The 27996-nt window shown below is 37.6% G+C and overlaps 4 protein-coding genes across 16 annotated transcripts in view; 3 read left to right on the forward strand and 1 right to left on the reverse strand.

Moving 5' to 3' along the window:
* The window catches only part of LOC124187214 (band 4.1-like protein 4A), a 63312-nt gene extending 52827 nt beyond the window's left edge, over positions 1–10485 (reverse strand). Inside the window, exon 1 of one of the 2 annotated variants that reach the window (XM_046579592.1) lies at positions 9868–10485. The gene's annotated coding sequence lies outside the window, so the exon portion shown is untranslated. Of the gene's footprint in view, positions 1–437; positions 458–9867 lie in introns of those variants that run through there. The other variant, XM_046579593.1, reaches the window with a different exon arrangement.
* Positions 2689–7910, forward strand: LOC124187215. Of its 2 annotated transcripts, none has more exons than XM_046579598.1 (8): positions 2689–2873; positions 3048–3194; positions 4874–5508; positions 5879–6105; positions 6311–6452; positions 6650–6815; positions 6890–7375; positions 7534–7910. In XM_046579598.1, the coding sequence occupies exons 1-8, from the start codon at positions 2863–2865 to the stop codon at positions 7763–7765; spliced, it is 2046 nt and encodes a 681-aa protein (XP_046435554.1). In that variant the 5' UTR covers positions 2689–2862; the 3' UTR covers positions 7766–7910. The 2 variants fall into 2 exon arrangements, with proteins under 2 accessions (XP_046435554.1, XP_046435555.1); XM_046579599.1 differs by having other exon boundaries at positions 6890–7362; positions 7534–7674.
* A 1640-nt stretch (positions 10486–12125) lies between the features above and the next one.
* Positions 12126–16051, forward strand: LOC124186955. Its single transcript, XM_046579130.1, has 8 exons — positions 12126–12293; positions 12469–12615; positions 12909–13543; positions 13910–14154; positions 14326–14467; positions 14674–14842; positions 14930–15415; positions 15535–16051. Exons 1-8 carry the CDS (start codon positions 12283–12285, stop codon positions 15716–15718), a joined length of 2019 nt encoding a protein of 672 aa, XP_046435086.1. The 5' UTR covers positions 12126–12282; the 3' UTR covers positions 15719–16051.
* A 669-nt stretch (positions 16052–16720) lies between these two features.
* On the forward strand, positions 16721–26037 carry LOC124186954 (mitogen-activated protein kinase kinase kinase kinase 5). Of its 11 annotated transcripts, XM_046579117.1 has the most exons (21): positions 16721–16983; positions 17057–17114; positions 17326–17481; positions 17584–17816; positions 17905–18168; positions 18255–18450; positions 18528–18631; positions 18724–18791; positions 19584–19667; positions 20373–20411; positions 21441–21494; positions 21865–21935; positions 22737–22883; positions 23140–23318; positions 23409–23613; positions 23721–23904; positions 23974–24251; positions 24330–24413; positions 24507–24599; positions 24730–24856; positions 25033–26037. In XM_046579117.1, exons 1-21 carry the CDS (start codon positions 16873–16875, stop codon positions 25130–25132), a joined length of 2835 nt encoding a protein of 944 aa, XP_046435073.1. In that variant the 5' UTR covers positions 16721–16872; the 3' UTR covers positions 25133–26037. The 11 variants fall into 11 exon arrangements, with proteins under 11 accessions (XP_046435073.1, XP_046435080.1, XP_046435076.1 ...); XM_046579124.1 differs by lacking the exon at positions 22737–22883; XM_046579120.1 differs by lacking the exon at positions 21441–21494.
* Positions 26038–27996: the final 1959 nt, after the last annotated feature.

Here is a 27996-nt window from a genome sequence, read left to right on the forward strand (position 1 = left end):
CGGCTATTTAAACACCATATAAATTATACACTGCATCACTCGCACGGAGCAGTTTAAGCGCGAGAGACTAAAGTCGAAAATTGAACGAAATCACAGCACGTGTGATTTCTCGCGTATTTTCGGCCATCGCGCACAGCGGCGGGGCAAAGAAAAGTGAGAGGAAAGGAAATGGCAAGCGCAGCATGGCGGCAGGCGATCCTCGTCGGCGCGACGTCTTCGGGCGCAAGTGAAACGCGCGAACGCGTAGCGTTTTATCCATTCGAACGATTGCAGGTCTGATTCAGCGTATCCACAGCCTGCTTCATTTCGCATCCAACGTTTTACAACAACGATCAATTGAAATTTCTCCGATCGATTGACGCTGTGAGGGATATGGTATACTAATTGCATGAAAAATATTACGTACATACATAAAATATTATTAAAATATACGTTACATCGAGACTCACTATTGCGGTATCGGGTTGTAGCAGGATGTATAATCCGCAGGGTGTCCATGACATCCTAATGAATTAATCCACATGACGTGTCCTCAATGATGGCACCATTGATCGTAAACACAGCTCAACAGCTCACAGCCAGCAGTCATACACAATATTATAATTATATATTTATACGAAGTCATTTTACACCTGCACAGCACTTGGTTCGACACTGTTTAAACTGAAGCTATTGGGTACATACTTCGGTCCGAGCTATCGTGAATCTGTTGAATGCTTTCTTTGATATATATTTGGTATTCGAGAGGTTATGACTGACAAATACGTCGCGGATGAACCAGATCGAGAGTTCGACACGCGTTTTCGACACATTCTTCGACTTTTTATCGCAAGAATGACGAACGAAACTGCGTTCCGAAATGGAATATCACATACTTACGCGGTACAGGTTTGACAAATGGAAATAACGCAACCGGCAGATTTCGACAGCTCGCCCGGGCTATAATTAAGCCCATAACAACGTCGGTGTCCAATTTGCACACCTCGTCACCTCAGAAGCACCAAGTTCACACTTAAAATCCACGGAATCGCAGTAAAAGAATCACGCAGCGTTGATAACCGATCGCGGTCATTATGGCGACTCGATCGCTCGTCAACTGTTCGCTGTGACTGGTGACGTCACGCAGTCCGCCAGAAAAACCGTTGAAAGTTGAGCACATTATTTTGTACCGTAAAAACGCATCCACCGAGTCGTTTCACAATTTACGAACTTCGTCCACCTACAGTTGTACGCCGATAATTATTACAACCGAATACATACTTTGATAGTGGAATTCGCATTCACTCGAAAAGATTTGCGAACAGAAATTTATATCAGGTTCGATCGGCGTCCTCTTTTTCTTCAACCCTCCCTCCGCGAATCAAAATGAATATTCATACTCCGTCCACGTATCTCGTCGTTGCTGGAAGATTGTTGCCCGAGTTAATTGGGCGAATGAGCAACCCGTGTGTAATTACAGCACATGCTTATGCCATTTTACGGACGTAGAAATTTCGAATCTACAAACCGCCGCGACCAACGTTCCGAACGCGGACGGCGGAAAAAGGAACTGAAGTTCGCTGCAACATCACTCGGACCGTCTTTTGTTTTTCCAAATGCGGCATAAATTCAAATTCCCTCTGTACGGTAACGGTCTCATATTATGCGAGGGTATGAATTACTTTGAAAATGAGACTTTGATTAACGAAAACGCCACGAATATGGGTACGTACATCTCGATTTAAATAAAGGCAGAGTAATTATAAATAAATGCGTGTCCGTCGATCTACGTAGAAATGGACATCAAACAATATGTTTACCACGACGAGAACTTGGGCACAGCCTCTCATTGTTAATCATATTACGAAACAGTTCAATTATCACTGTAATCACTTATTGGTGGTGAAAAATTGAATAAAACATAGCGCAGTGGATGCAGTCGGCCGACTGAAAAACCGCGGAGAAATCCGTCGGTTCAATTGCCGTTCATTTTGATTTGTGCTCGGATAAAATTCCAAATCGTTTATGTAGCCGTACATTTGATCAAAATGTAGATATGTTGGATACGCAGAATTAGAGTTTGATTTTGTTTAATTTTTGGGGCGTAATTTATGGATTATATACCAGTGGCTGTAAATGAACGCATGGAAATATCACCGTTCATCAATTTCAAGGAAGATATCAAATTTCTTCATTGATTCCAAATTGAATGTATTTTTTTAGTGGTCAAATTTATTGAGTCCCGTCCTCAGGAATGTCAAATTTATTCATTCATCTCCTCAGGAACGGCAAAGTTTAGTTGGTAAACCTGGAGTAATATTCAAATCACATAAATGATATTTGCCTTGTTTGATTAGCAATAAAACTTATGCTCGTTGTCCGTTTCGCGCAGAGTTTTCTTCAACAATCTAGCGCGAAAAACCTATTTCGTGTCAGAGGCTTGAGACATTTCCTGCGCAAGGTGTGGAATACCTCTATACATGTACGTATATTGTACGTATCAGACATACTCGTGACTTACTGTATTTCCAATCGAAAGCAACAAAGCAACGTCAACGGTTTTCGAAATGGTGTTTACATGGCTGAATGTGTTGATCAAGTTGACCTAGCTAAAAAAAAGAAACTAATCGCGAACACATTGAAATGTCGGGCAATGGAACTCTGGTTGGTTAAAACCATAACGATCACGTGACACGATTCTTACGGGTAGTGGGAGGATGAAGTTCGTCGCTGCTACGAAAATTCAGAGTTTTTGCATACACAATACTTAACAGTTGAGCTTATTCTGCTCGTAGTTGAGGAAGAAGAAGGATTCGTTCGAACTTTCTGCCAGTTGCACAGGCGGCAATAATATTTTTCCGATCGTGTGCAATTGTCGTCAAAATGGACGTCGGGTGTGTCATCATTCCAGATATTTATTTGTTGAAAACAAATTTTAGTCAGTCTAGAATAATACAATCCCAAAAAAAATGAGCCCGAAAAATCTTTACGGTTCCCTCATGTGTGCATTAAGTTTTGAGATACATGATAAATCACGACAAAAGAACCACATTTATACTTTATTACAGTGGGTCAGGAGTCACCAACATATTCAGTGTTCCGCATGAAATGCTCGTGAATATTCTTCTCTATTTTAATGCCAGAGAACGTCTGGCATTCGCGAAGACTTGTATAAAATTTAAAAATCTTGTACTCGATGATCCGGAATTATTGAGGTGAGTCTACTGTATTATGCCTGAAATAAATTAATTATTCGCGTTTATAGTGCTCTGTTCGTTTTCAAGAAAAAGCTGGTTTTACACTGAGCGAAAAATTTGCGCATATAGTTAAAAATCTGTATACTTAAAATATTATAGTCGGGAAGATAATTTTTATAGTACAATTTATTCAAATTATCGTTTGGCGCACTATAAACACAATGTTAATTTTACCACACACTTCTAGTTGATCCAAGAACGTCAAAGGGACTATAATAATCGTACAATTAACTATATTTTTTGTTATAATTTTCACCATACACGGATGTTCATCAGGATTATATTCGTATAGCGTGGTGAACTCTGTTCTGTAGTCTTCGATAGTATAGAATTATGGTTCAATTAACTAATTTATAATCAACTATTTACGGATAAGTATTTAGACCACCCGAGATGATTCCTGCAACTTTTGTCATAGTTGAATGCACCATACATAGTTTGACTCGACTTAAATATGGTTAACGCTAATACGGTAATTTTCAGACAAGATCCTACGAACATAGTTTCAACAACTAAACATGAACTGTTGAAAATATTTGAAAATCTACGACCCATTTACAACACAAAATTGTAGTTGAATTACAAATTTCGTGTTATAAAGTGAATTACTAAGCATTCTCGATAAATGTGCATTAAAATTTTGTCATTTTCCTTAACTTAGTTGAAAACACGCAAAAGGGTATTTTGAATTTACTTCATTGTGCAGTAAATGTATCAGGTATATTTGGAAATTTCATTTACGGTACTTGGAATTTACTAAAAATTCTGCTGAATTCACTTGATAAATGGAATAATCTTATTGATCAGTTTTCAGTGACTGTACCCGTCATGTCCGCATGGGCCGTACATTGTATTATCAATCAAATAACATCATAGATTCTCATAAGAGAGTTTGGCGTAGTAGGTAGGGCGCCCGACTTATAATCCGAACATTGCCAGCGAAAGGGGTTTGAGCCCCGGTAAGGAGAAGATAATGCGCTATGTTTCAATCGATCCAAAATGCATTTTCAACGACTGTAGCTACTGATAAGTTGTCAAAATGGTGTCTGCGCTCACGAAAAATCATTGAGATGAATTATCTACGAGTTCCTTATCTATTTTTTTTCATTCCAGTTTTACTATACATTTACGATGAAGCTACTCAACTCGTATGGTAAAAGTTAACAAACTGCAATCTACAATTTCTGTATTGAATTTCCAAATTATAAATCGAGTAACGATAAGTTTATCACGTTTATCGCACTAATGTTTAAACATGGTCAGGTCTTCATTATTGTACCGTTAACCATACAACTTTTGTCAGGTGTAACGATAAGTTCATAGTTCGGAACAACATAATGCAATAAGTTCTATTAACTATAAATTCGTATTGTCCCCTGAGCATACTATTTTTTATGGTAACGACAACCACAATTTTCTCTGAGTGTAACAAAACTCGGTACATCTACTGCTGTATTTTGTGATAGAGGAGCAGATTAGTGCTGAAGTATTTTGACAAGTTGGTACAGTTCGCAGAGTGTGCGGTTCAGATAATTTTTTATTCATTTTTTTTCATACGAAACCATTCACCATTTACACAGCTTTGTGTGGTAATTAATTTCATCCAGTTTTGCATATCTTAATTTCCATGTATTCAGGAATTTGGATTTTTCACGAAATGGATGGCTAACAACAATGGAAGATGTCCAAGTATATTTTACGAATGAAACTAGGAACAAGTTTATCCGTAAAGTGAATATAAGCGGTATATTTTGGATGAGGCCAGGTGAGATGTTACGCAACACGATTGGCAAAGCAGTGAACCTGGTCGATGTTAATGTAATGGGAATTAGATTCGAAGACGTTCGACAGTTGGGATCTTTTCTTGCACTGCTAATACATGTTAAAAAGCTGATTCTTGATTGGCCCGAGCCGGATGAAGATGTGGACTTTTCCATTCGTGTTATGAAAACCCCGTTCGGCAAACTCAATTATTTGATAGCAAGAGTGCGCGTTTATTCCATCAATTTTTTTCCTACTGTACAATTCTGCTGTAATGAGCTCGTGGATCTCCGTGTAATAGCGTTGCCATCCCAGGACCATGAACTAAAACAGAATTCGTGGCGTTTGTACGGCCACAATAAACTGAAAAAGCTTAAGATTGTTCAAGCTCATGGATGGGATGTGCATCGCACGATATACAGACACATTATTAATATGCTTCCGGACCTAACTCAGTGGACAGATTTTCAAATGATTGGTACTGATTTTGCAAACAGAGGATTCTATCTTGGTATGTTTTCACAAACTTTATCCTGTTCTTTTTCGCGTCTATAGACATCCAATTTCTTTATTTCAGTCTGAAGAAAAGGACTGTTATTATCACTTTTTAGTGTTCTGTGTCCAAAAATTGTTATATAATTTGACAGTCACGGGAAATCTGAAACATCAGAGTTTTTCGAATAACGTTCTTATCAGTTGATGACTTTGAAATTTTACAATTTGTGTACTGGAAGTCACGTCAATTTTTTAACCAAGTGCCGACTATGAAGAGATGATTGCGTCTAATTGCAAAGAAAGAAAGAAAGCATAGTTTTGCTGTTACTCAAATTCTTGAAATATCGCTATTTACTCGCGAACATAAGACCAACTTGTGATTTCAGAAAAAAATCTGGATATTTCTGATCAATTACTAAGTACGCGAGTGGCAAACAATATTGAGAATTTTCCAGTCTTGTGGTCTGTGCTTTCGGAATCTTTGGTGCAAGAAACAGTCAAACTCAACTATGAAAAGGTACCAAAGGACTTCTGTTGCTTCCGAAGAACAGGCGCAGATGCAGCGTCAATCGCCAATAGCTTGCCACTCGCATTGAGGGTTGAAGAGGCAAAGGTAGAATCATGTATCGGGCATATTACGTGGATGTGCACCGCAAGAACCACTCGGAGCGGCTCCGAGTTTAGCCGGGGGTCCTTATGGTGCGCATTCGCGTAATGTCCCGGTATGTTAATAGCTATAGTATTCATATTTCAGAAACAAGTAAATGACGACTCATTCAATTTAATCGAATCACACCTTTGTTTCATTCTCGTTTCAGCGGCTGCTGAAAGATCCCGGGTATCAGATAACTTTCTTGAACTTGGAACATGACATCGAAGCGTATTGTGATGTGCATTTAGTGGGATTCGCATTCCCAAACTTGCGCGATCTTATTTTATATCGAATCCTGAAAGCGCCAGGTATAATGGAATTTCCTATTCGTGAACGACGTAAATATTCTCATGCAAACCAAATTGCCGGAATAAACATTAAATCATGAAGTCCGATTATCAATTTGTCAAAAGTAGTGACGGTATATGTATATTGTACATATGAAAATAGAATTCACTAGCAAGAGTTAACCATGAAAAAACTCATTGTTTTTCGATTTAAACAGAGCGAGTTCGGGGAAAGGAATTATTGCCGAGACGTCTTGCTAGCCGAGACAGTGGCGCAGCTAGCACGTCGCGGGATGAATTGGCTGGAAGTCGCGAACATTCTTTCCGAATTCTAATAGACAACACACCCCAACTTAGGGATCTGACGATTTGTTTCACGGAAAAGTAAGGACCAATCTTCGATGTTTCATTTGTGTCTACTACGAATTATGAAACGAACGGTGTTCACTCTGTTTCAGCGAAGAACCACAACCCGAGACGTGGGACTTGGATTCTCTGCTTCACATTGCACGCTGGCGACATCTCACAGCCTTACGTTTGGCCTACGTACCTATCTTAGATGGAAGATTTTTGGTCGAGATTGGAAAAAACTGTGAAAACCTGCAGATATTAGTGCTAATAGATCTGGCAAAGACGGGCCAGTCCATAAGCTACATGAACGATGTGTCAGACATGCTAACGCGATGTCGTAATATAAGGGAATTTTCATTTTCAGAAGAGGATATCTTCGGAGTGTTTAACTTGCTTACCTCTCTTAGCTGCAACCCAAAGCTCGAAAGTGTCGATATATTGTTTTGCGAAGAAAGAGAAAATCTCCCGCGTTTAGTCGCATCGATGGAACATCTACTTTACAATTGCAAGATGTTGAATAAATTTAAGTATACCAACGTATGGACAATGGATCGTGTTTTATATCGGAACTACTTGGTCGGTGAGTTACGCAGGTAAAAATAATACGTTTGTTATTTATTATTTTTTTTTTTTTGTACTGTAGAATCACTGCTTCGTATTGTTCGGATTCTTCATTGTTTTTTTAAAATTCATATCTTAGCGCGATCTCTCAGAGGACATATTCTCAGAGTATAATTTCTGTTTGTTGCAGAATAAAGGGTGAACTGAATCGTCCGGAATTTCAATTTGAAGTGGTTAATCCTTTTTGCAAGGATATTGTAATCTTTGGTCCTGACGGCGAATTTTTAGAAAATATAGACATTATTCATGAAGCGTGCCCACCTTGGTACTTTAATTGTCGTAAGCTGAACGAGCTGACCTGTAGGATTATTTTTCCTCTACTTATTTATAAAAATAATGTATTCGGAGGAACGCTGCAATAATTTATTCCTTCTAAGATATACTATTTATAATATATAATGTATAACATACTATAAATATAAACCCATTTGTCTTATATTTTGTACACAAACACATAAGTACGTTCGATAAATGTTACTTTCAATCAATGAATATATATTGCGCCTATTGTTTCAAGTAGTACTTAGATAAATAATTTCCGGTTGAATACCTTCTATTTTTCAATTTCAATATCTGCATTCATCTTGCTTGCAGACTACTTCTAGAAATTCATGAAAATTAAGTCTCTCGTTCTTCAATACACACTGGAATGTAAAAGAATGCGGCTGAAGTGGCACCGTAACTAATTCTAACAGGTCCATGTCATCAACTTTCTACCCCTTTTTTCAAGCTGTTATGTGTATTATTTTAAGTGAATATCTGGTATCAGATTCACGATCTAATTTATTTACTTTCGTCTGAGATTTCGTTTCAATTCTGTTACTCGTCGACGTAATATACAAATTGGTCACTCAGGTTTTGCATCGGATTTATCGCTAAACTGTGAATTACAAAGCACAAAATTGGTGAAACGTAAAGTACAATCGACGAGCAATTCAAAACAATTATCATTTCGGCCGTATTGACATTTTTTTCGTTTGAGATATCAGATCGAATTCGCCGCCGGTCGACGTAACCTGTGCCGTATGCACAAGGCACCACGTATACAAAATATGCCCGCAATACGAAGCTGAAACGTTTTAGCAAATCAATATGACAATCCAGCTCGTAGAAGCTTATAGAAGCATATAGAATAGGAAGAACACTCTGCAAGTCAGTAGAAGGTCACAGAAACAGATGGAAGGTCGTAGAAGCTGATATTGAACTTGTTCTCACAAACTTGATATTATTATTTTTTACTCCTCATTGCACATGCTAGTAGAGAGAGGGAATTGCGTTGTAAAGTTCTTTTTTTTTGTTCGATAGTAGAATCCATTGGGACAAAAATAACAATACCGATTTATTTCAAACGTATAATTAGTCGAGAATGCTACGGGTACTAAGTTACGACTCGTATGTAGATAATTGTCCTAAAGTTAATTCAGGCGATGCGTAGATGAGGTATGAAAAATTGCTCATGTACCGGAGAGAAATTTCAAATTTCAAAGTTATCCAGCACTGACTGCACATTCGTCTTCCTATCTGGATTCAGTGCCCTTGTATGAATATCTATTACTATCGTTCTCACGTGAGCGGAGTTTGTAAAAGTTTGGGACAATGATTTGACAGTGATTCGACAACATACGTGAAATGCGTCACACTATCACTGTTCGATGAATTTGATAAATTACACGGAATGCGAAATGTAATGAAGAAGCCGTCTTCTGAATTCTGTATCATCAATTTGTTGAAATTTGTATTAAAATGTGTATAATAAAGATTATTTAACTGTATACCGCAATAATAATGATAATAATAATTTGTTTATATTGCAAAATGTCAATCTGCGTACATTATTCCTATACAATTTACAAACAAACCGGAAAATACATTATGATTACCACTCGAAGAAATTTTTTTTCGCCTCCGAAATTCTTCAAATTACATTCCCGTAGTTTCACGCGTTTTTACATTTAAAAATTAGTGACCATTTGGTACAATAACCACATCGTATGTGGATATCTGATGTAAGACTACGGCTATTTAAACACCATATAAATTACACACTGCATCACTCGCACGGAGCAGTTTAAGCGCGAGAGACTAAAGTCGAAAATTGAACGAAATCACAGCACGTGTGATTTCTCGCGTATTTTCGGCCATCGCGCACAGCGGCGGGGCAAAGAAAAGTGAGAGGAAAGGAAATGGCAAGCGCAGCATGGCGGCAGGCGATCCTCGTCGGCGCGACGTCTTCGGGCGCAAGTGAAACGCGCGAACGCGTAGCGTTTTATCCATTCGAACGATTGCAGGTCTGATTCAGCGTATCCACAGCCTGCTTCATTTCGCATCCAACGTTTTACAACAACGATCAATTGAAATTTCTCCGATCGATTGACGCTGTGAGGGATATGGTATACTAATTGCATGAAAAATATTACGTACATACATGAAATATTATTAATATATACGTTACATCGAGACTCACTATTGCGGTATCAGGTTGTAGCAGGATGTATAATCCGCAGGGTGTCCATGACATCCTAATGAATTAATCCACTTGACGTGTCCTCAATAATGGCACCATTGATCGTAAACACAGCTCAACAGCTCACAGCCAGCAGTCATACACAATATTATAATTATATATTTATACGAAGTCATTTTACACCTGCACAGCACTTGGTTCGACACTGTTTAAACTGAAGCTATTGGGTACATACTTCGGTCCGAGCTATCGTGAATCTGTTGAATGCTTTCTTTGATATATATTTGGTATTCGAGAGGTTATGACTGACAAATACGTCGCGGATGAACCAGATCGAGAGTTCGACACGCGTTTTCGACACATTCTTCGACTTTTTATCGCAAGAATGACGAACGAAACTGCGTTCCGAAATGGAATATCACATACTTACGCGGTACAGGTTTGACAAATGGAAATAACGCAACCGGCAGATTTCGACAGCTCGCCCGGGCTATAATTAAGCCCATAACAACGTCGGTGTCCAATTTGCACACCTCGTCACCTCAGAAGCACCAAGTTCACACTTAAAATCCACGGAATCGCAGTAAAAGAATCACGCAGCGTTGATAACCGATCGCGGTCATTATGGCGACTCGATCGCTCGTCAACTGTTCGCTGTGACTGGTGACGTCACGCAGTCCGCCAGAAAAACCGTTGAAAGTTGAGCACATTATTCTGTACCGTAAAAACGCATCCACCGAGTCGTTTCACAATTTACGAACTTCGTCCACCTACAGTTGTACGCCGGTAATTATTACAAACGAATACATACTTCGGTAGTGAAATTCGCATTCACTCGAAAAGATTTGCGAACAGAAATTTATATCAGGTTCGATCGGCGTCCTCTTTTTCTTCAACCCTCCCTCCGCGAATCAAAATGAATATTCATACTCCGTCCACGTATCTCGTCGTTGCTGGAAGATTGTTGCCCGAGTTAATTGGGCGAATGAGCAACCCGTGTGTAATTACAGCACATGCTTATGCCATTTTACGGACGTAGAAATTTCGAATCTACAAACCGCCGCGACCAACGTTCCGAACGCGGACGGCGGAAAAAGGAACTGAAGTTCGCTGCAACATCACTCGGACCATCTTTTGTTTTTCCAAATGCGGTATAAATTCAAATTCCCTCTGTACGGTAACGGTCTCATATTATGCGAGGGTATGAATTACTTTGAAAATGAGACTTTGATCAACGAAACCGCCACGAATATGGGTACGTACATCTCGATTTAAATAAAGGCAGAGTAATTATAAATAAATGCGTGTCCGTCGATCTACGTAGAAATGGAAATCAAACAATATGTTTACCACGACGAGAACTTGGGCACAGCCTCTCATTGTTAATCATATTACGGAACAGTTCAATTATCACTGTAATCACTTATTGGTGGTGAAAAATTGAATAAAACATAGCGCAGTGGATGCAGTCGGCCGACTGAAAAACCGCGGAGAAATCCGTCGGTTCAGTTGCCGAAATTCATTTTGATTTGTGCTCGGATAAAATTCCAAGTCGTTTATGTAGCCGTACATTTGATCAAAATGTAGATATGTTGGATACGCAGAATTAGAATTTGATTTTGTTTAATTTTTGGGGCGTAATTTATGGATTATATACCAGTGGCTGTAAATGAACGCATGGAAATATCATCGTTCATCAATTTCGAGGAAGATATCAAATTTCTTCATTGATTCCAAATTGAATGTATTTTTTAGTGGTCAAATTTATTGAGTCCCGTCCTCAGGAATGTAAAATTTATTCATTCTTCTCCTCAGGAACGGCAAAGTTTAGTTGGTAAACCTGGAGCAATAATCAACTCACATAAATGATATTTGCCTTGTTTGATTAGCAATAAAACTTGTGCCCGTTGTCCGTTGCGCGCAAAATTTTCTTCAACAATCTAGCGCGAAAAACCTATTTCGTGTCAGAGGCTTGAGACATTTCCTGCGCAAGGTGTGGAATACCTCTATACATGTACGTATATTGTACGTATCAGACATACTCGTGACTTACTGTATTTCCAATCGAAAGCAACAAAGCAACGTCAACGGTTTTCGAAATGGTGTTTACATGGCTGAATGTGTTGATCAAGTTGACCTAGCTAAAAAAAAGAAACTAATCGCGAACACATTGAAATGTCGGGCAATGGAACTCTGGTTGGTTAAAACCATAACGATCACGTGACACGATTCTTACGGGTAGTGGGAGGATGAAGTTCGTCGCTGCTACGAAAATTCAGAGTTTTTGCATACACAATACTTAACAGTTGAGCTTATTCTGCTCGTAGTTGAGGAAGAAGAAGGATTCGTTCGAACTCTCTGCCAGTTGCACAGGCGGCAATAATATTTTTCCGATCGTGTGCAATTGTCGTCAAAATGGACGTCGGGTGTGTCATCATTCCAGATATTTATTTGTTGAAAACAAATTTTAGTCAGTCTAGAATAATACAATCCCAAAAAAAAATGAGCCTGAAAAATCTTTACGGTTCCCTCGTGTGTGCATTAAATTTTGAGATACATGATAAATCACGACAAGAGAACCACATTTATACTTTATTACAGTGGGTCACGAGTCACCAACATATTTGATCTCCCACGAGAAATGATCGTGAGAATTTTTCTCTATTTCAACCCCAAAGAACGTCTTAGATTAGCGAGGACTTGCAGAACATTTGAAAAACTTGTATTCGGTGATATGGAATTATTGAGGTGAGTCTACTGTAGTGTGCCTGTAAAAAAATCAATTACTCTCGTTTACAATACTTTGTTCGTTTATAAGAAAAAAGTAGTTTCAACGAGATACAGTATACCTCCTACTGCAACTGGTGAAGGAGGAGTAGATTAGTGCTGAAACATATTGATAAGTTCGCGCAGAGTTTTTGCGCTTCAGACAACTCTGTTTGTTTCATATGAAACCATTCACCCTTCATAACATATGACCACAAATTTATGCACCAATTAATCTTGTCCAGTTTTCTCTATCTTAATTTCGGTTCGTTCAGGAATTTGGATTTTTCACGAATTGGATTGATAACAACAGTCGCAGATGTATGGGAATATTTTGAGAGTGAAACCGTGAATCAGTATATCCGTAAAGTGAATGTAAGCAATGTAAGTTGGATGAGGGCAGGACAAATTTTGAACAACACGATTGGCAGAGCAGTGAACCTGGTCGATGTTAATATATTCGGACGTAGATTCGGAGACCTTCAACAGTTGGTATCTTTGCTTGAATTGCTGATAAATCTTAAAAGGCTGTCTTTTGATTGGCCCGATGAGATTGAAGATGTGTCCCACTCTATTGACATTATGCGAACCCCGTTCGGCCGGCTCAAATATTTGGCAGTAAAAGTGAGCGTTTATTCCAACAATTTTTTTCCTACTTTACAATGGAACTGTAATGAACTCGTGGAGCTCCGTATAATAGCATTGCCACCCCGAGACGGGAAACTAAAACTGATTTCGTGGCCCCTGTATGGCCATGATAAACTGAAGAAGCTTAAGATTGTTCAAGCTCATGGATGGAATGTGCATCGCACAATATATAGACATATTGTTAATATGGTTCCGGATCTGAATCAATGGACAGATTTTCAAACGATTGGTAGTGATCTTGGACTCAAAGGATTCTATCTTGGTATGTTTTAACAAACTTTGTTTTTTATTTTTTTACGTTCATAGACATCCAATTTTTTTATTTTAGTCTGAGGTAAAGGACTGTTATTATCATTTTTTAGTGATCTCTGTCCAAAAATTGATATTTAATATGATAGTCACGAAAAATCTGATAAATCAGAGTCTTTCAAGTAAAGTTCTTATCAGTTGACGATATTCAAATTTTACAATTTGTATACTGGAAATCACGTCAATATTTCAGCCAAGTACTAACTCTGAAAAGATGATTGCATCCGATTGGAAGGAAAGAAAGCACAGTTTTTCCATCACTCAAATTCTTGAAATATCGTTATTGACTCGTGAAAATAAGATCAACTTGTGATTTCAGAAAAAAATATCGAAATTTGTCATCAACTACGAAAAACGCGAGTGGCAAACAATGTTCCACATCGCCGTCCTCCTGATAATTTCCCACATACATGGTCTGTGCTTTCGGAATGTTTGGTGCGAGAAGCAATAAGACTCACCCATGAAAGGGTACCAAAGGACTTCTGTTGTTTACGAAGAACAGCCGTACATTCGTCAGCAACCCCAAGTAGCTGGCCACTCGCATTGAGGATTGACGAGGCAAAGGTAGAATCGTATATCGAGATATTACGTGGACGTGCACCACAAGAACCCTTATGGTGCGCATTCGCGTAATGTCCCGGTATATTAATAGTCACAGTATTTATATTTCAAAAACAAGCAAAAAATTAGTCACCAATTCAATTGAATCATAACATTGTTTCGTTCACGTTTCAGCGGCTGCTGAAAGATCCCGAGTACCAGATATCTTTGTTGTACTTGGAGCATGACATTGACACGCATTGTGATGTCCATTTAGTGGCATCCGCATTTCCAAACTTGAGAAACCTTTTTCTATGTCGAATTCTAAAATCGAGAGGTAAAGTGAAATTTCATAATATTCGTCAACGACGCGCATATGTATTTTTGTGCAAGGCAGATTGCCGCAATAAACGTTAAATCATGGAGCTCGATTATCGATTCGTCAATAGAAGAGATGATATATGCATATATTGCGTACGTAAAAGTTGTATTCACTGGTAAGAGTGAACCATGAAAAAACTCATTATGTTTGAATCTACGCAGATAGAACTCAGGGAGCGCAATACTTGCCGAGGCGCCTTACTAAGGAAGGTAGTGGCGCACCTGCCGCGTTGCAGGATGTAGCGGCCGGAGGACCGCACGATAGTTCTTTTAAAATTCTTGTAGAAAACACGCCGCTACTTAGGGATCTGACGATTTGTTATTGGGGACAGTAAGAACTGATCTTCAATATTTTATAATTCAATTACGTATGCCTGATACGCGAATTGTGAAACGAGCAATATTTACTTTTTTTCAGCGCGGACCCACTACTCGAGACCTGGGACTTCGATGCTCTGTTGCATATTTCGCAGTGGCGGAATCTCACAGCCCTACGTTTGGCCTTTGTACCCGTCCACGACGGACAGTTTTTGATCGATGTTGGAAAACACTGTGTAAACCTGGAGACATTGGTGCTAGTGCATCTGGGAACAACGGGCCATTCCAGAACGTACATGAGGGATCTGGCAGAAATGCTGAGACATTGTCGCAATATGAGGGAATTCTTCTTTGAAGACGACCAAGTATTCGGAGCGCATGAAGTGCTTATGGCTCTTACCAACAATCTAAAGCTTGAACGTATTGAAATGGAGTTTTACGAGAGAGGAGAGGATTATGCGCGTATGATGGCATCGATGTACCATCTACTCCGGACTTGCACGCTGTTAAATAAATTCAAGTATACCAACATTTGGACAACGACTCGTAATTTATATTTGTGCTACTTGGTCACTAGGTTACGCAGGTGAAAATAATACGTTTATTATTGTTTTTGCATTGTAGAATTATTGTTTCGTGTCGTTTGTACTCTTCGTTGTTTTTTTTTTTTTTTTTTTTTAACTTCATTTTTTCTGTCTATTGCAGAATAAGGGGTGAACTGAATCGTCCAGATTTTCAGTTCGAAGTACTCTTACCAAACTACGGTATCCGCCACGATTCTCCGAATGTAGATGTTATTCTTCACGAGTACTCACCTTGGTACGACTTTAACTGCAGACTCATTTATCCTTTATTTAGTTTTGAAAATCACTTTTGGGCGAATATCTAAACTAAATTATTCTTTCTAAAATGTATAATATATATTATATAATATATAATATAAAATATATATTATATAATATATAATATACTATAAATGTATAACTGTTTGTCTTATATTTTGTACAGAAACACACAGGTATGTTCGATAAATTTTATATTCAATCAATAAGTATATATTTCGCGTAATACTGATGTTTCAAGTATTACCCAGACACGTGTAAGACACATAAATAACACATGGTTCAATGACTATTAATTTTCAATCTGAATCTCTGTATTTATTTCGTTTGCAGACTCCTGTTAGAAATTCAAAAAATCACGACTCTCGTTCTTTAATGTACGTACGTAAATACACTGGAATGTAAAATAATGCGGCTTAAGTGTCACAGCGTATAATACTAATCTAAGATCTAAGTCATCGGAGAACCCCGCAATCATCTTATAGGATTTGGGGTTCAGCGAAATCATCTGGATTTTTTATATTTTGTAGTTCTTGGCATTTTGAAAAATACTTCTCCATGGACATGACCTTTCGCTATCGATAGTTTCGGCGCTAGAAAAATACACATCCGGCAGATTTATCGCTAAACTGTGAATTAAAAAGTACAAAATTGGTGGAACGTAAAGATCAACCGACAAGCAATTCGATGCAATTATCACTTTGGCCGTACTGATATTTTTATCATTTGAGATATCGCGTCGAATATGCCGCCGGTCGACATAACTTACAAATTAATCTGTCTGGTTTTTCCCAGTTTTATCGAGAATTATGCGGAACAGCACAGGTGAGAGTACTATATGTCGATGGATTTTACCAACCAACGACTGTGGTTATGATCGTCGTGACAAATAGCGATCAGTGACAGTGCGATGCCAAATATTACTGGTATACATCAGTGGGTGGGAAATATACGAGCCTTGACGAGAAGTTAGCTTCAATCGAAAGGGGATTTGGGGTATTGGGCTCCTCGAGAGATCTCGACGCTCGAATCTCTCGCACTACGTTCGCGGCAAAGTTCAGAGCTGTTGTGAACAATGGCGACGTTTCGACAGAAGTGACATCCTCGTTATCAAATGTGTTTTTACTTTGTAATATTAGCGATTTTTTTAGATGTTAGGTACGACTTGTCGAATCTAGTGTTAATTTACTAATAAAACGGTATGGCAGGTAACGTGAACGCGTTGTCCAGTGATATAAGTCGACGAAATCCGCAGGATGAATACGAACTGATACAGAGGATAGGCAGTGGTACCTACGGCGACGTTTATAAGGTTATTACCGGCTACATTTAGCTAAATTCGTCGATCCTTTCCCTCCCAAACTTCATACGACTTTATCTTTCAGGCAAAAAGACTTTCCATGAACGATCTCGCTGCTATCAAGGTTATCAAACTCGAGCCAGGTAGGTCAATCTGCCATTCAAGACAGACTCTTAATAGACTCTCAACTCCTCGTCACCTCCTCGTCACCTCATCTCTGCTATTCTCACCTATTGTATCATCCCTGGCTATTGTCAGATGAGACACTCGACGTTCACGACCATTATTCACCATTTCACTCAAACGTCACCGTCGTCACATTTGCTTACAACTTGTATTATGTTTATTCTCTAGGGGATGATTTTGCAATTATTCAACAAGAAATCTTAATGATGAAAGACTGCAAGCATCCCAATATCATCGCGTACTACGGAAGCTATCTTAGAAGGGATAAACTATGGATTTGCATGGAGTACTGCGGGGGTGGTTCTCTCCAAGACATATACCACAGTAAGTAATATTGGTGTTTTACGTTCCCACGTGAATGAACTTGATGTCTTACAATGGAAAATACCTGATATTCGATAAATATTTTTTGTCACGTATTTCTAGTTACTGGACCACTCTCGGAGATTCAGATAGCTTACATGTGCAGAGAGACGCTACTTGGGCTATCCTATCTCCACGAGAAAGGAAAGATGCACAGAGATATCAAAGGTGCGAATATACTGCTCACGGAGAACGGGGATGTAAAACTTGCAGATTTTGGCGTATCTGCTCAAATCACAGCTACGATAAACAAGAGAAAAAGTTTCATAGGAACACCTTACTGGATGGCGCCTGAGGTACCTTTTACATATATTACACTTGAACAGCTTCAATCAATTATCCACATACTTGTGTTTGTTCAAAATATATTATCGCCTCAACCAGGTTGCAGCTGTTGAGAGGAAGGGTGGTTATAATCAGCTCTGTGATATTTGGGCTTGTGGAATAACAGCTATCGAGCTGGCAGAGCTACAACCTCCTATGTTTGATCTGCACCCTATGAGAGCGCTTTTTCTTATGTCAAAATCTGGCTTCAAGCCCCCAACGTTGAAAGATAGGGATAAGTGGAGTCCGACGTTTCACAATTTCGTCAAAGTTGCTCTGACTAAAAATCCTAAGAAAAGACCGACGGCGGATAAATTATTGCAGGTAATATCAAAAAATGTTGCGCTTTTTGGTATAAGAGTGTACTCAAATTTCATGTCAAATTTTCTATGTATATTACAAATTTACAGCACGCCTTTTTCCAAGGTGATATGAGTAAAAGACTGGCTTTGGAATTGCTCCAAAAAGTATCGAATCCAAGTCACATGTTCACAGAACTTGAACCCGACGATGACGGTGCGGTACCAAACGTCCCCCAGCGTATAGCGTCACGGCACACTGCCAGATCCCGACCAAAAAGTCCCATTCCACAGTTAGATAGCGATGGTAAAATTGATACTACCATTTGAAAACTGTACGTTGATCGACAGAAATTTTTGCTCATAAAATACGATTTTTTGCAGATCGAATAAATTTAGGTGAGGATACGTTACAGAGAGAATCAGTAGCCCCTTCTGTAGATAGTAATCCCGCCTGGGATATCATAGACATCATGAACAACGTCAAGGTAACAGAATGTTTTTGCACTGTCTATAATTGACAAAAATGCGGTAGTAAACTAAATTTCCATATCTATGCGTGTTCTTTTGTTCTCTACAGACTGTACATAATTGTGACGTGCATCCGGATTGTGGAATAGGAACTGCGTTCGAAGATGTCCCAGAAAAGTGAGTTATTTTTCCTTCTTATGTAACCTATCATGCGGTGTCTAGGTACTTGTTATTCTACATTCAAACTACGGATTCGACAAAAGTTCGAAATCGGGTTTGATGTTACTCATTCATTTCCACTAACTTGTGTTAATCTTTCAATTACTCACCATCTGAAATGTACATGATAATTGCAGTGATTTTTAGCAAATGCTGAGAGTGCTGAGATTTTAGCCGACAATTATTCATTTGCTGAGAATTTCTCAATTTTCTATGATACACAGATGTGTCTGAGCCATAAAATATTCTGGTGAACATATCCATTTCCTGCACAAATATACTCTCATCATTGACAGATCATTCAAATCATTGCATACAAGTACTTCATCTTTATCAAATGGTAATTTTCACTAACACTGCATAGATTATAGGTATATATATATATACATATATATACAATATATATCCCACTTGTTCTAGTGAACGTTGAACGAGAGTAGATGCTCTGTGTATAAATAAAAACAATACTTTTGTTTGGTTCAATAATTGCAAATCGATAATTCGACCAACCATATTCGTAATTTTTAATACATCCACTTACTGTTTTTTCTATTGAATGTTCCAAAGATTGAAACTAGCACGCTTGCTTATGCTTTTTGTATCTTGATCGTAGTTTAAATTATTCAACATGTCAATAGAATATTTGAACCTAGAAAACTACGATATTCTACATCATCTTGCTGAGTATGAATGTGGCAAAAGAGTTTCCAAAATTATTCGTCAGGGCTAAGCTTTTCTTTTCTGTAACAGTAAGCATGGAGCTAGAGTCACAACCGATAGTAGACTGTCACGTCGAAGCAAAACAGGCACCGAGATTTTTCATATGAGCCTCAGGTAATTGGCAAGAAAGAGTTTCGCTTGGTGTGAAGGTGCCTATAAATTTGTCAAAAAAAAAAATAAAAAAAAAACACAAAACCTCTTTCAGGTGATAACGAAATATTTGATAACACAAACAAAAAAAAAAAACCACAAGTATAGAGCTTCTGAATAAAAATGCTTTCTCTAAATCGGAGTTGGTTCTTATAACGATAATACCCAATACCTGAAAAATTTTAAAGTATGCAAAACACAACAATCAGTAAACATTGAAAAATCCAGCATGTGCACGGGCATGATCGATTAGTGGTTAGCATTTTTTTAAGAATCTTTATCAGAGTTCTCGTGCTAACATAATTTAAAAAATTCTAATCTCTGATATATTTTACATGTCAACTACACTTCTTATTGTGTAGTGTTGAGACATCTAAACTTTGTTTGATACTATATGTTATAACATACCCGTAGTATTGGTTTGATTTTATAGGATCATTCCATGTCATTTAACTTGAATGGATAACACCACTGGTAAATCTGCTACATACCGTATAAACCTGTCGAACTTATAGGGTAGGAATCGGCTCACTGTACTTAATCATGCAGCCACTCGTATTCCTGCGTAACCTAATTGATTAACTAATTTCATTACTAAAATTTTGTCGTTTCCAACGTAACGTTAATTTCTTTTTATCAGTTTGTAATTGTAATAATTTCTCCCAACAGGAGTCTATTGCAGTACATTGATGAGGAGTTGTTGCTAAGGTATTGGCAGGTAACCTTTTCCCTTGCATCTTGCACCTTGCACTCATGCTTCCTGTTTTTAATTTTTTTTTTAAATTTTTATCTTATCATATACACATTTTAACGCCTTGCGCGATCATTTGCTGTTTTTGTCATGTGATACTGAAATCGTTCAAGTTGATAAACTGAGAAAAGTGCTGCATTTAGTAACTTATTGTTAGTGTTTCTTTTTAAGGTTGAAAATCCAATACGAATCACAGCATCAAAGTAATATTATCAATTTAATAACTGAAACAAAAGCGCTTGCATCATTAAACAGTACCTACTTGACATCCATCGTTTGTAGAAAATCTCCTTTCGAAAGCTTCATTCGTCTGAAATACCTTGTAAGAGACTTACTTCGGTCATTAGAGTATTAATTCGGTACAAGTCTTGTTTTACTTTCATAACAGCTTCCAATTTATTACAGCATGAGTCGTTGATCTTATTGCGAGAAAATAATGTAAATGCAATATGAGCTTGTTTCAAGGTACAGTATTTACTTGATGTACGTATCAGGATTGTTGCACGAAAATTAGTTTATTTATCTTTTTTTTTTACCTCTAAGCTTTCGCGCTACCTATGCTGGTGGTGGACGTAAAATAAAACCGCTTAGAACCTGATTGAATTAGTGATTTTTCCCAATCCCCTACCGATACTCAAATAATAATAAATTTCATGTCTTTAAAAATTCATATACTTTATATTGGTAGTCTATATTAAAGATTATGTACTGCCATTAGATCTTACACCAACTCTTGACAATTTTCAACAAAACGCGATATGTGCTAGCCAAATTAGTTTTAAATCACACATACGAACATGAATTAGATGAAATACATAGGCAGCAGGAAATGAGACTTGAGTGCTTGACGATGAACGATGGTATACAGGAAAAGATTATAGTGGGCAAGAATACGAAAAGAAAAAGAAAATGAAAAAAAAAACAAAAAAATGAAACAACGGATAGTTTTTCTCTCGCGTGTGTGACCTCGTATTTCCTGTGTGCAGGGGGAATGCAATGTCGATGGTTGCTGGGCATTGCGATCAGCTATATTCCCTGCAGTAAGTAACTAAAATGCTATCATACAACAGTAGTTAACATCAAACGTTGCTATTCTTAGAATCGACATCGCTGTACATACATACCTTAGCGAAATCACTGAAGAAAAACTTGCACGTCCTAACGAATTCCTAAACACATTTTCTAACACTCTCATAAGAATACTACAAGTACTACTACGACCTTATTTAATAGCTCTTTCATATCTTCAAGGCAGTCATTATTTCACGGTGTACGTTATTCATACTTCATTCGGTTTTGTCTTTTCTTTCCACTAACTTGCTGATAATCTACAAGCTGTGTATTTAAATGCGATCAACGGTTGTGACTCGATCAGTTAACATCTCATGAGTGTTGAATTTGTTTTTTCAGAGCCACTCTGCCTCTTGGAGAATCGTCGGGTGACTGTGAGGTGCATCGGGACTACTATAACAACGTGACTGGTGAGAATTAAAACACATCTTTCCACATTCTAACAAGTAGCCAAGTTACTGAATAATACAGTGAATCAGTTTAAAATATTTCAATAACTGTTAGATCTTTTGGGAGGAGGAATTATTCGAACTAAAGCAAGAAAAAATGAATCTTTTTTTTTTTTTATCTCGTAATTTGGTGTTTGTTGAATTATTGTATGTATATTTGTATTTGTTTGAAATCGTGTTGTGTCGTTGTTGTTTGGATTCTAGTAGAACTAGAAGTGGGAGTATTATTAGTCACTTTTGATAATCGACAGAGGGTAAGCTTTTTCATAAATTTTTTTCACTGTTTAGATTGGCCAAGTGCAAGTTAGCCTTTACACAACGTATTTACACTTTTCCTACCTTCTTAGAAGTTACCAGTTATTTGAAACTTGTATGAATTTTTATACTATGAAAAAGCTAAAACTAAAGGAATCAATGTTAGAAAAGTTCAGAATGCTGTACGAGCAACCGTGCTGGAGGATGAGTAAGTTCTGGTACAGTATTGCTCTGACTCTTCGAGCTTAGCCAAGAGATTCAAGAATAGAAAAGTCAGAGCATCCTAATGATTTAAAACCACATCAAAAAAAGAGCATTTATCGAAAAGCTAATCTGACTTAACGCCGAACAAATTTTTTATAATTTAGCCAGAAAACTATCACAAGTTTCCTCATGCCTAAGGATTCCGGTGGTTAGATTGCGTTTCATATTATTGCCAGTCAAAAGGCCTCTCTCCTGTATCGTTTAACGTTAGGTAGTAGTGTACAGAGTAGGTTGGGTGCGTAGGGTCGCAAGCGAGTCCTAGACGTCACAGCTCTGTGGATGAGTTGTACAGCTTGGTGAGTGGCTCCCTTTCCTTGGCAGCTGTTAGCGGACAACGTCAGCGATCGCTCTCGGACAGTGCACCGAGAGATGACCTGCCAAGGTCCAATGGTAGGAGCACGCTTGATCAATTTCAGTCACGTCATAGCTTTGTGGATATATGAAAGAACGCCATTGCCATTTTGTTACCACAGCCTTATATCGCTTAACCGATGTTACCCTAACTTATTTTACATCAAAGTTGAACCAAAAATGTCTGCCTTACTTCACACTGTATGTATCGTTAAAGAAAAAGGATGATGTTCCAAAGTTAGTATCGAATGTCAATTGGATCTCGGATCGCTCGATTGTTCAATTCCAATTCTAGGGGATGGTAACGAAGCACCTGGAAATGGGGAGGGCGAGGGAGTGGGACCCGATCTCTTGACGGACACACCTCCCATACCTCCTCGGCGAAGGGATAGGAAGAGGCATACACCGCCACGGCCTGTGAGCAACGGGCTTCCTCCGACACCAAAAGTGCACATGGGAGCGTGTTTTTCGAAGGTATGTTACGCGGCCCATTTTTCTAACCCTTTTGCTTTCCACACAATATTTTTCGAGTGTTCTATGAGAATGATGAACTTTTTTGAACAGGTATTCAATGGCTGTCCATTGAGGATACATTGTACAGCAAGTTGGATTCATCCGGACACGAGGGATCAGCACTTACTCATAGCTGCCGAAGAAGGAATTTACAACTTGAATCTGAACGAATTACACGAAACTGCTATCGATCAGCTGTATCCAAGACGAACTATTTGGATGTATGTCATTAAGGACGTCCTCATGTCCTTATCTGGTTGGTATACTCGACTCGGACTTTCTCGCTCCACTTACAGTAGTAGCAAGTTTTCGATGGAGAGTGAGTTTCTGAAAAATTGAGCCTTTAATGCTTTGAAATTTCAGGCAAAACTCCTCAGCTGTACAGGCACGACCTTTTGGCAATGCAAAGCAAACAAACGCACAGGTTTTCGTTGCATATGAACAGAATACCCGAGAGATTAGTGCCAAGGAAATTCGCTCTGACCACCAAAGTTCCGGACACAAAGGGGTGTTCGAAATGTTGCGTAGGTCGCAATCCTTATAACGGGTAAATGTCAAATAAAATGATTTTTCTTTGAATATCAATATTCTTTTACACAACCGTATTTCGATCTAGGTATAAATACCTCTGTGGAGCTATGCCTGCGGGAATATTTTTAATGCAGTGGTATGATCCGCTTAACAAATTTATGCTATTGAAACACTTTGATTGCACATTACCGTCACCTCTGAATGTATTCGAGATGGTTATTACTCCGGAGATGGAATATCCGATGGTATGTGTGTCGGTGAAGCAGGCGTATCAACAGAATAAATTAAAACTAGATTTGGTCAACATGAATTCCGGAGCAAGCTGGTTCCATAGCGACGAATTGGAAGACATGGATGGCTCAGGTAAGCCCTGCTTCGAGTTCGCGTATTATTTCACCAGCTAAATATCGTTACTGGTTGATTATATCTTTCATTTCGCAGCCACCGTTATTCCAAGGAGAGAGAACCTCCAAGTAATAAATGTAACGCAGCTCGAAAAAGACGCGATCTTAGTATGCTATGACAGTAAGTTTCTCCTTATCGCAGGGAAGAAAACCAAACATTGACCATAATCGCTCACGACGTTGAGATTATCAAACATTTTATCAATTATTTCAGATTTAATTAAGGTAGTGACGCTCGTAGGGAATCCAAGAGTAAGCAAAAAGCAGATCTCGGAGCTCCAATTTCATTTTCAAATCGAATCTATCAGTAAGTATGAAGAATTACAAATGAAATGATGGATCAAAAATATCGATTTCGAAACATCGAATCGGTTGGAAATGAAAAATAAAAATTTCAAGCCGTTTTAATACACTCTTGGTTTTTTTTGAATTTCCAGTTTGTTTACCGGACAGCGTATTAGCATTCCATAAACACGGCATGCAAGGAAGGAGTTTTAAAAATGGCGATATAACTCAAGAAATCGTTGATCCAAGTAGAACGTACAGGTTACTTGGATCTGACAAGTAAGTAGGAAGCAATGTTAATCCATACATTATTTCATTATCTTGCATTGTCGATGTTTCATCAGAAAGACTCTTCGCTTTATGAACTTGTACGTTTTTTGTCACGTTGTCTTTGTTGTTTTCATTCTGAGAGACGAGGAGCAATAACTAACTCGTGATATGTGTACTTTGAACAGGGTTGTGATGCTGGAGAGCCATTTGGTTCACACAGGAACCTTGACGGAGTCCGAAGGGGCAGATTTGTATATACTCGCGGGACACGAAGCCAGCTATTAGTCTAGCACCTAGCCAATTTATTTGAATTACAAGTTGCACGCCCATAGCGTATAAAAAATAAGTCGTTTCTGTCAGCCAAAACTCATTCAAATAATTTGATCCTAATGCACCGTGAACCATAGCGACTGTTGCTGAGATATAAAAATCTTTGAAATCTCATTCACACAAATGTCTTTGATAATCTTTTTCTTCGAGAGTTGCAATTCAGTGAAGTAATGCGTTTGAATTTCCCCTGTTAACTTGAATTCAATCTCGAGAAGGCACAAATTAGCAGGTATTGTTTTGTGCTTTTCTAACGTAGTCAACGTAACAAATTACCTATAATCGTTTGCATAAAATGTATTAGTCTAAGGTATGTATACAGTGTACATAATATTGTTTATAGTATGTATATCGCAAAACCAATCATGTATACAATCGAAAAAAAAGTTTTACTGCATCTGAAGCTTGCAATTGAATCTTTACGGCAAGATCGAGCATCCCTTTGGATTATTGAAAATAAACACACGTTGGTTGTAAAATCTCTTCACAGTCCCTATGGTATACTGTTTTATGGCTAGAATAGTAGCATAGTTATTATTATTATTCATAATCGTCATCGTAGTCATCATCATCATCATCATCATCATCATCATCATCATCATCATCGTCATCATAATCATCATTGTTATTATTATTTAACCAAGTGAAACACTCCTTAAAATAAACGTGAATGTTTTGTTTACTCGTCGACAACGACGTGCATACATTTTTCTTGAGTGTTCTGCGATGAATATATCATTATTACATACAGTAACAAATGGAGATTATCGCATGTTCGTGGAGAAAAAAAAAAAAAAAGAAAGAAAGAATAAGCTAATAACCTGTAGATCAAAGTAATGTGATGTGATCGGCTTCAAGAGCGGGATAATAACTATTAAATCCTTATTGAAGTTGTGTATTTTCTTGTTGCTAAGTGCGTAAATATCTAATAAGACAATCAAAGAGTACCGGATGAAAAAATTGGACGACAAAGAAAATGCATACACTATATATACATATACATATATATATATATGTATATATATATTATATATGTATGCATACGCATACGCAGCCACACACATGTCCACACATCCACACCCAGATCGATTAGTAAGTTCAATAAGAAGAGACAAATCTTTGTCGTTAAATGCTCTTTCGTCTAGTCTTGTACTCTTAGGTTGTTGCTAACCAAAGTTTTTATTATAAAATGTAATACGAAATTTTTTGCCGACGTAACTCAATCCCTTTAAAAGAATGGAGCTAAACTAGTTCATAGAACTTTTACAGAAGTTTTCGGATTGACAATTTTGCGATGTAAATACAATGCAAGAAAAATGAAGAAAGTATTATACTATATTAAAAATATTTCATTCATTTATTACGTACGTAAGGATTGACTGCTTACACTTTCATGCTAAATTATACATAAAATATTAACGCATAACGGCCGTGCATGCGAAAATGATGTAGGATACAATAATCTTGAACACGACACGCCTTTCATTGGCACTTCTATCTCAACAATTGATTAGAAATTTGAAGAAAAAGGAAAAAAAAAAAAGAAACAATTCCTACATCGTTTGAGCCATAAAGTTTCGTGTAATATATAGATTAAAAATTACAATGCACGTTTGCTTTCGAAGTGTCCAGCATGCCAATGTAAGTTGCTAAAATGTATTTATAATTACCAAGTTTGGTAGTGCGGATAGTTTTTCTTGAGGTAAGACGCTGTCTCTTGATTAGTAATTGAATATAAATATTTTACAATCTAGCCAACTCGTTGTCGGTTAAGAGTGCAAAATAAATATATCGCGTTATTATCCCTTTTATTTCATTCAATTTGCATTTAGAATAAAATCGATTATTCATACATCTTTGTCTCTGATTAATATCTCACGGTAACGGGTGATAAACTTGTAATGTTTGGAAAGAATATAACGCGATTGTTTGTTTTGAGCGAAAGAGGTTACAAATAAGAATCATGACAACGAGAAAGAAATAGCAGCTGTAATAATTATGTAATATAGTAACTCAAGTAACTTACCTCGTGTCGTAAACACCAAATTGAGAAAAAAAAATACTCAATCAAACTTTGCATTAATCAAAGTATTAGTGTAAAATTGTGTCTGTCATGCATGTTTAAAGTTGGGCAAATATTTTATCGTTTTTGCTGCTAAACTTTTTTTGATTTAAGAAAAAAAAAAAATTAACGAAAATGTCGACAAAAAAAACTATGTCTTCCCATGGCAGTAAAAATTTGAAGTCAGGAAAGGAGAAGAAAAACCAGGACGTAGAATTCGGGTTTGAAATTCATTTATTTATATCGTTATTATGGTTGTAATTAATTATTACTATTAATATTATTATCATCATCATCATCATCACTATCATTATTCTGTTATAACAACTCTCGGCTATTCGAGGTACGTATTTTGTCAAAGAGAAATTTCAACGTAGTACGATATTAAAATCTTAAGTCAACCAATACTGTAATTACTTGTTTGGATGCGAAAAAGGAAATAGTACTACAATATATTTAAAATTTGGAATAACAAAGAATAGTCGGAAGAGATAAGCGTTGAAATTTTTGAAGTGACTGGTAACCATCCAAAATTCGTAGTAGATCCTACACACGTCGTATTAGTTAATCATTTGGTTCATTAACATTGTGAAAATTTTCAGACTCGTCGTAATAGTGATATTACTTGTGGGAGAGAAGAAGAGGAAGGAGAGAAAAATCAGATCCAACGCTGTTCTATTTATCTATTCCATTCCACGTTGCTCTGTAACATGTTTTTCAAGTATAGTGTTCGCAGTAGTCATAATGTTGCAATTCCTCA

The sequence above is a fragment of the Neodiprion fabricii genome, chromosome 7 (genome assembly GCF_021155785.1).
Source record: "Neodiprion fabricii isolate iyNeoFabr1 chromosome 7, iyNeoFabr1.1, whole genome shotgun sequence".
Classification (NCBI taxonomy): domain Eukaryota; kingdom Metazoa; phylum Arthropoda; class Insecta; order Hymenoptera; family Diprionidae; genus Neodiprion; species Neodiprion fabricii.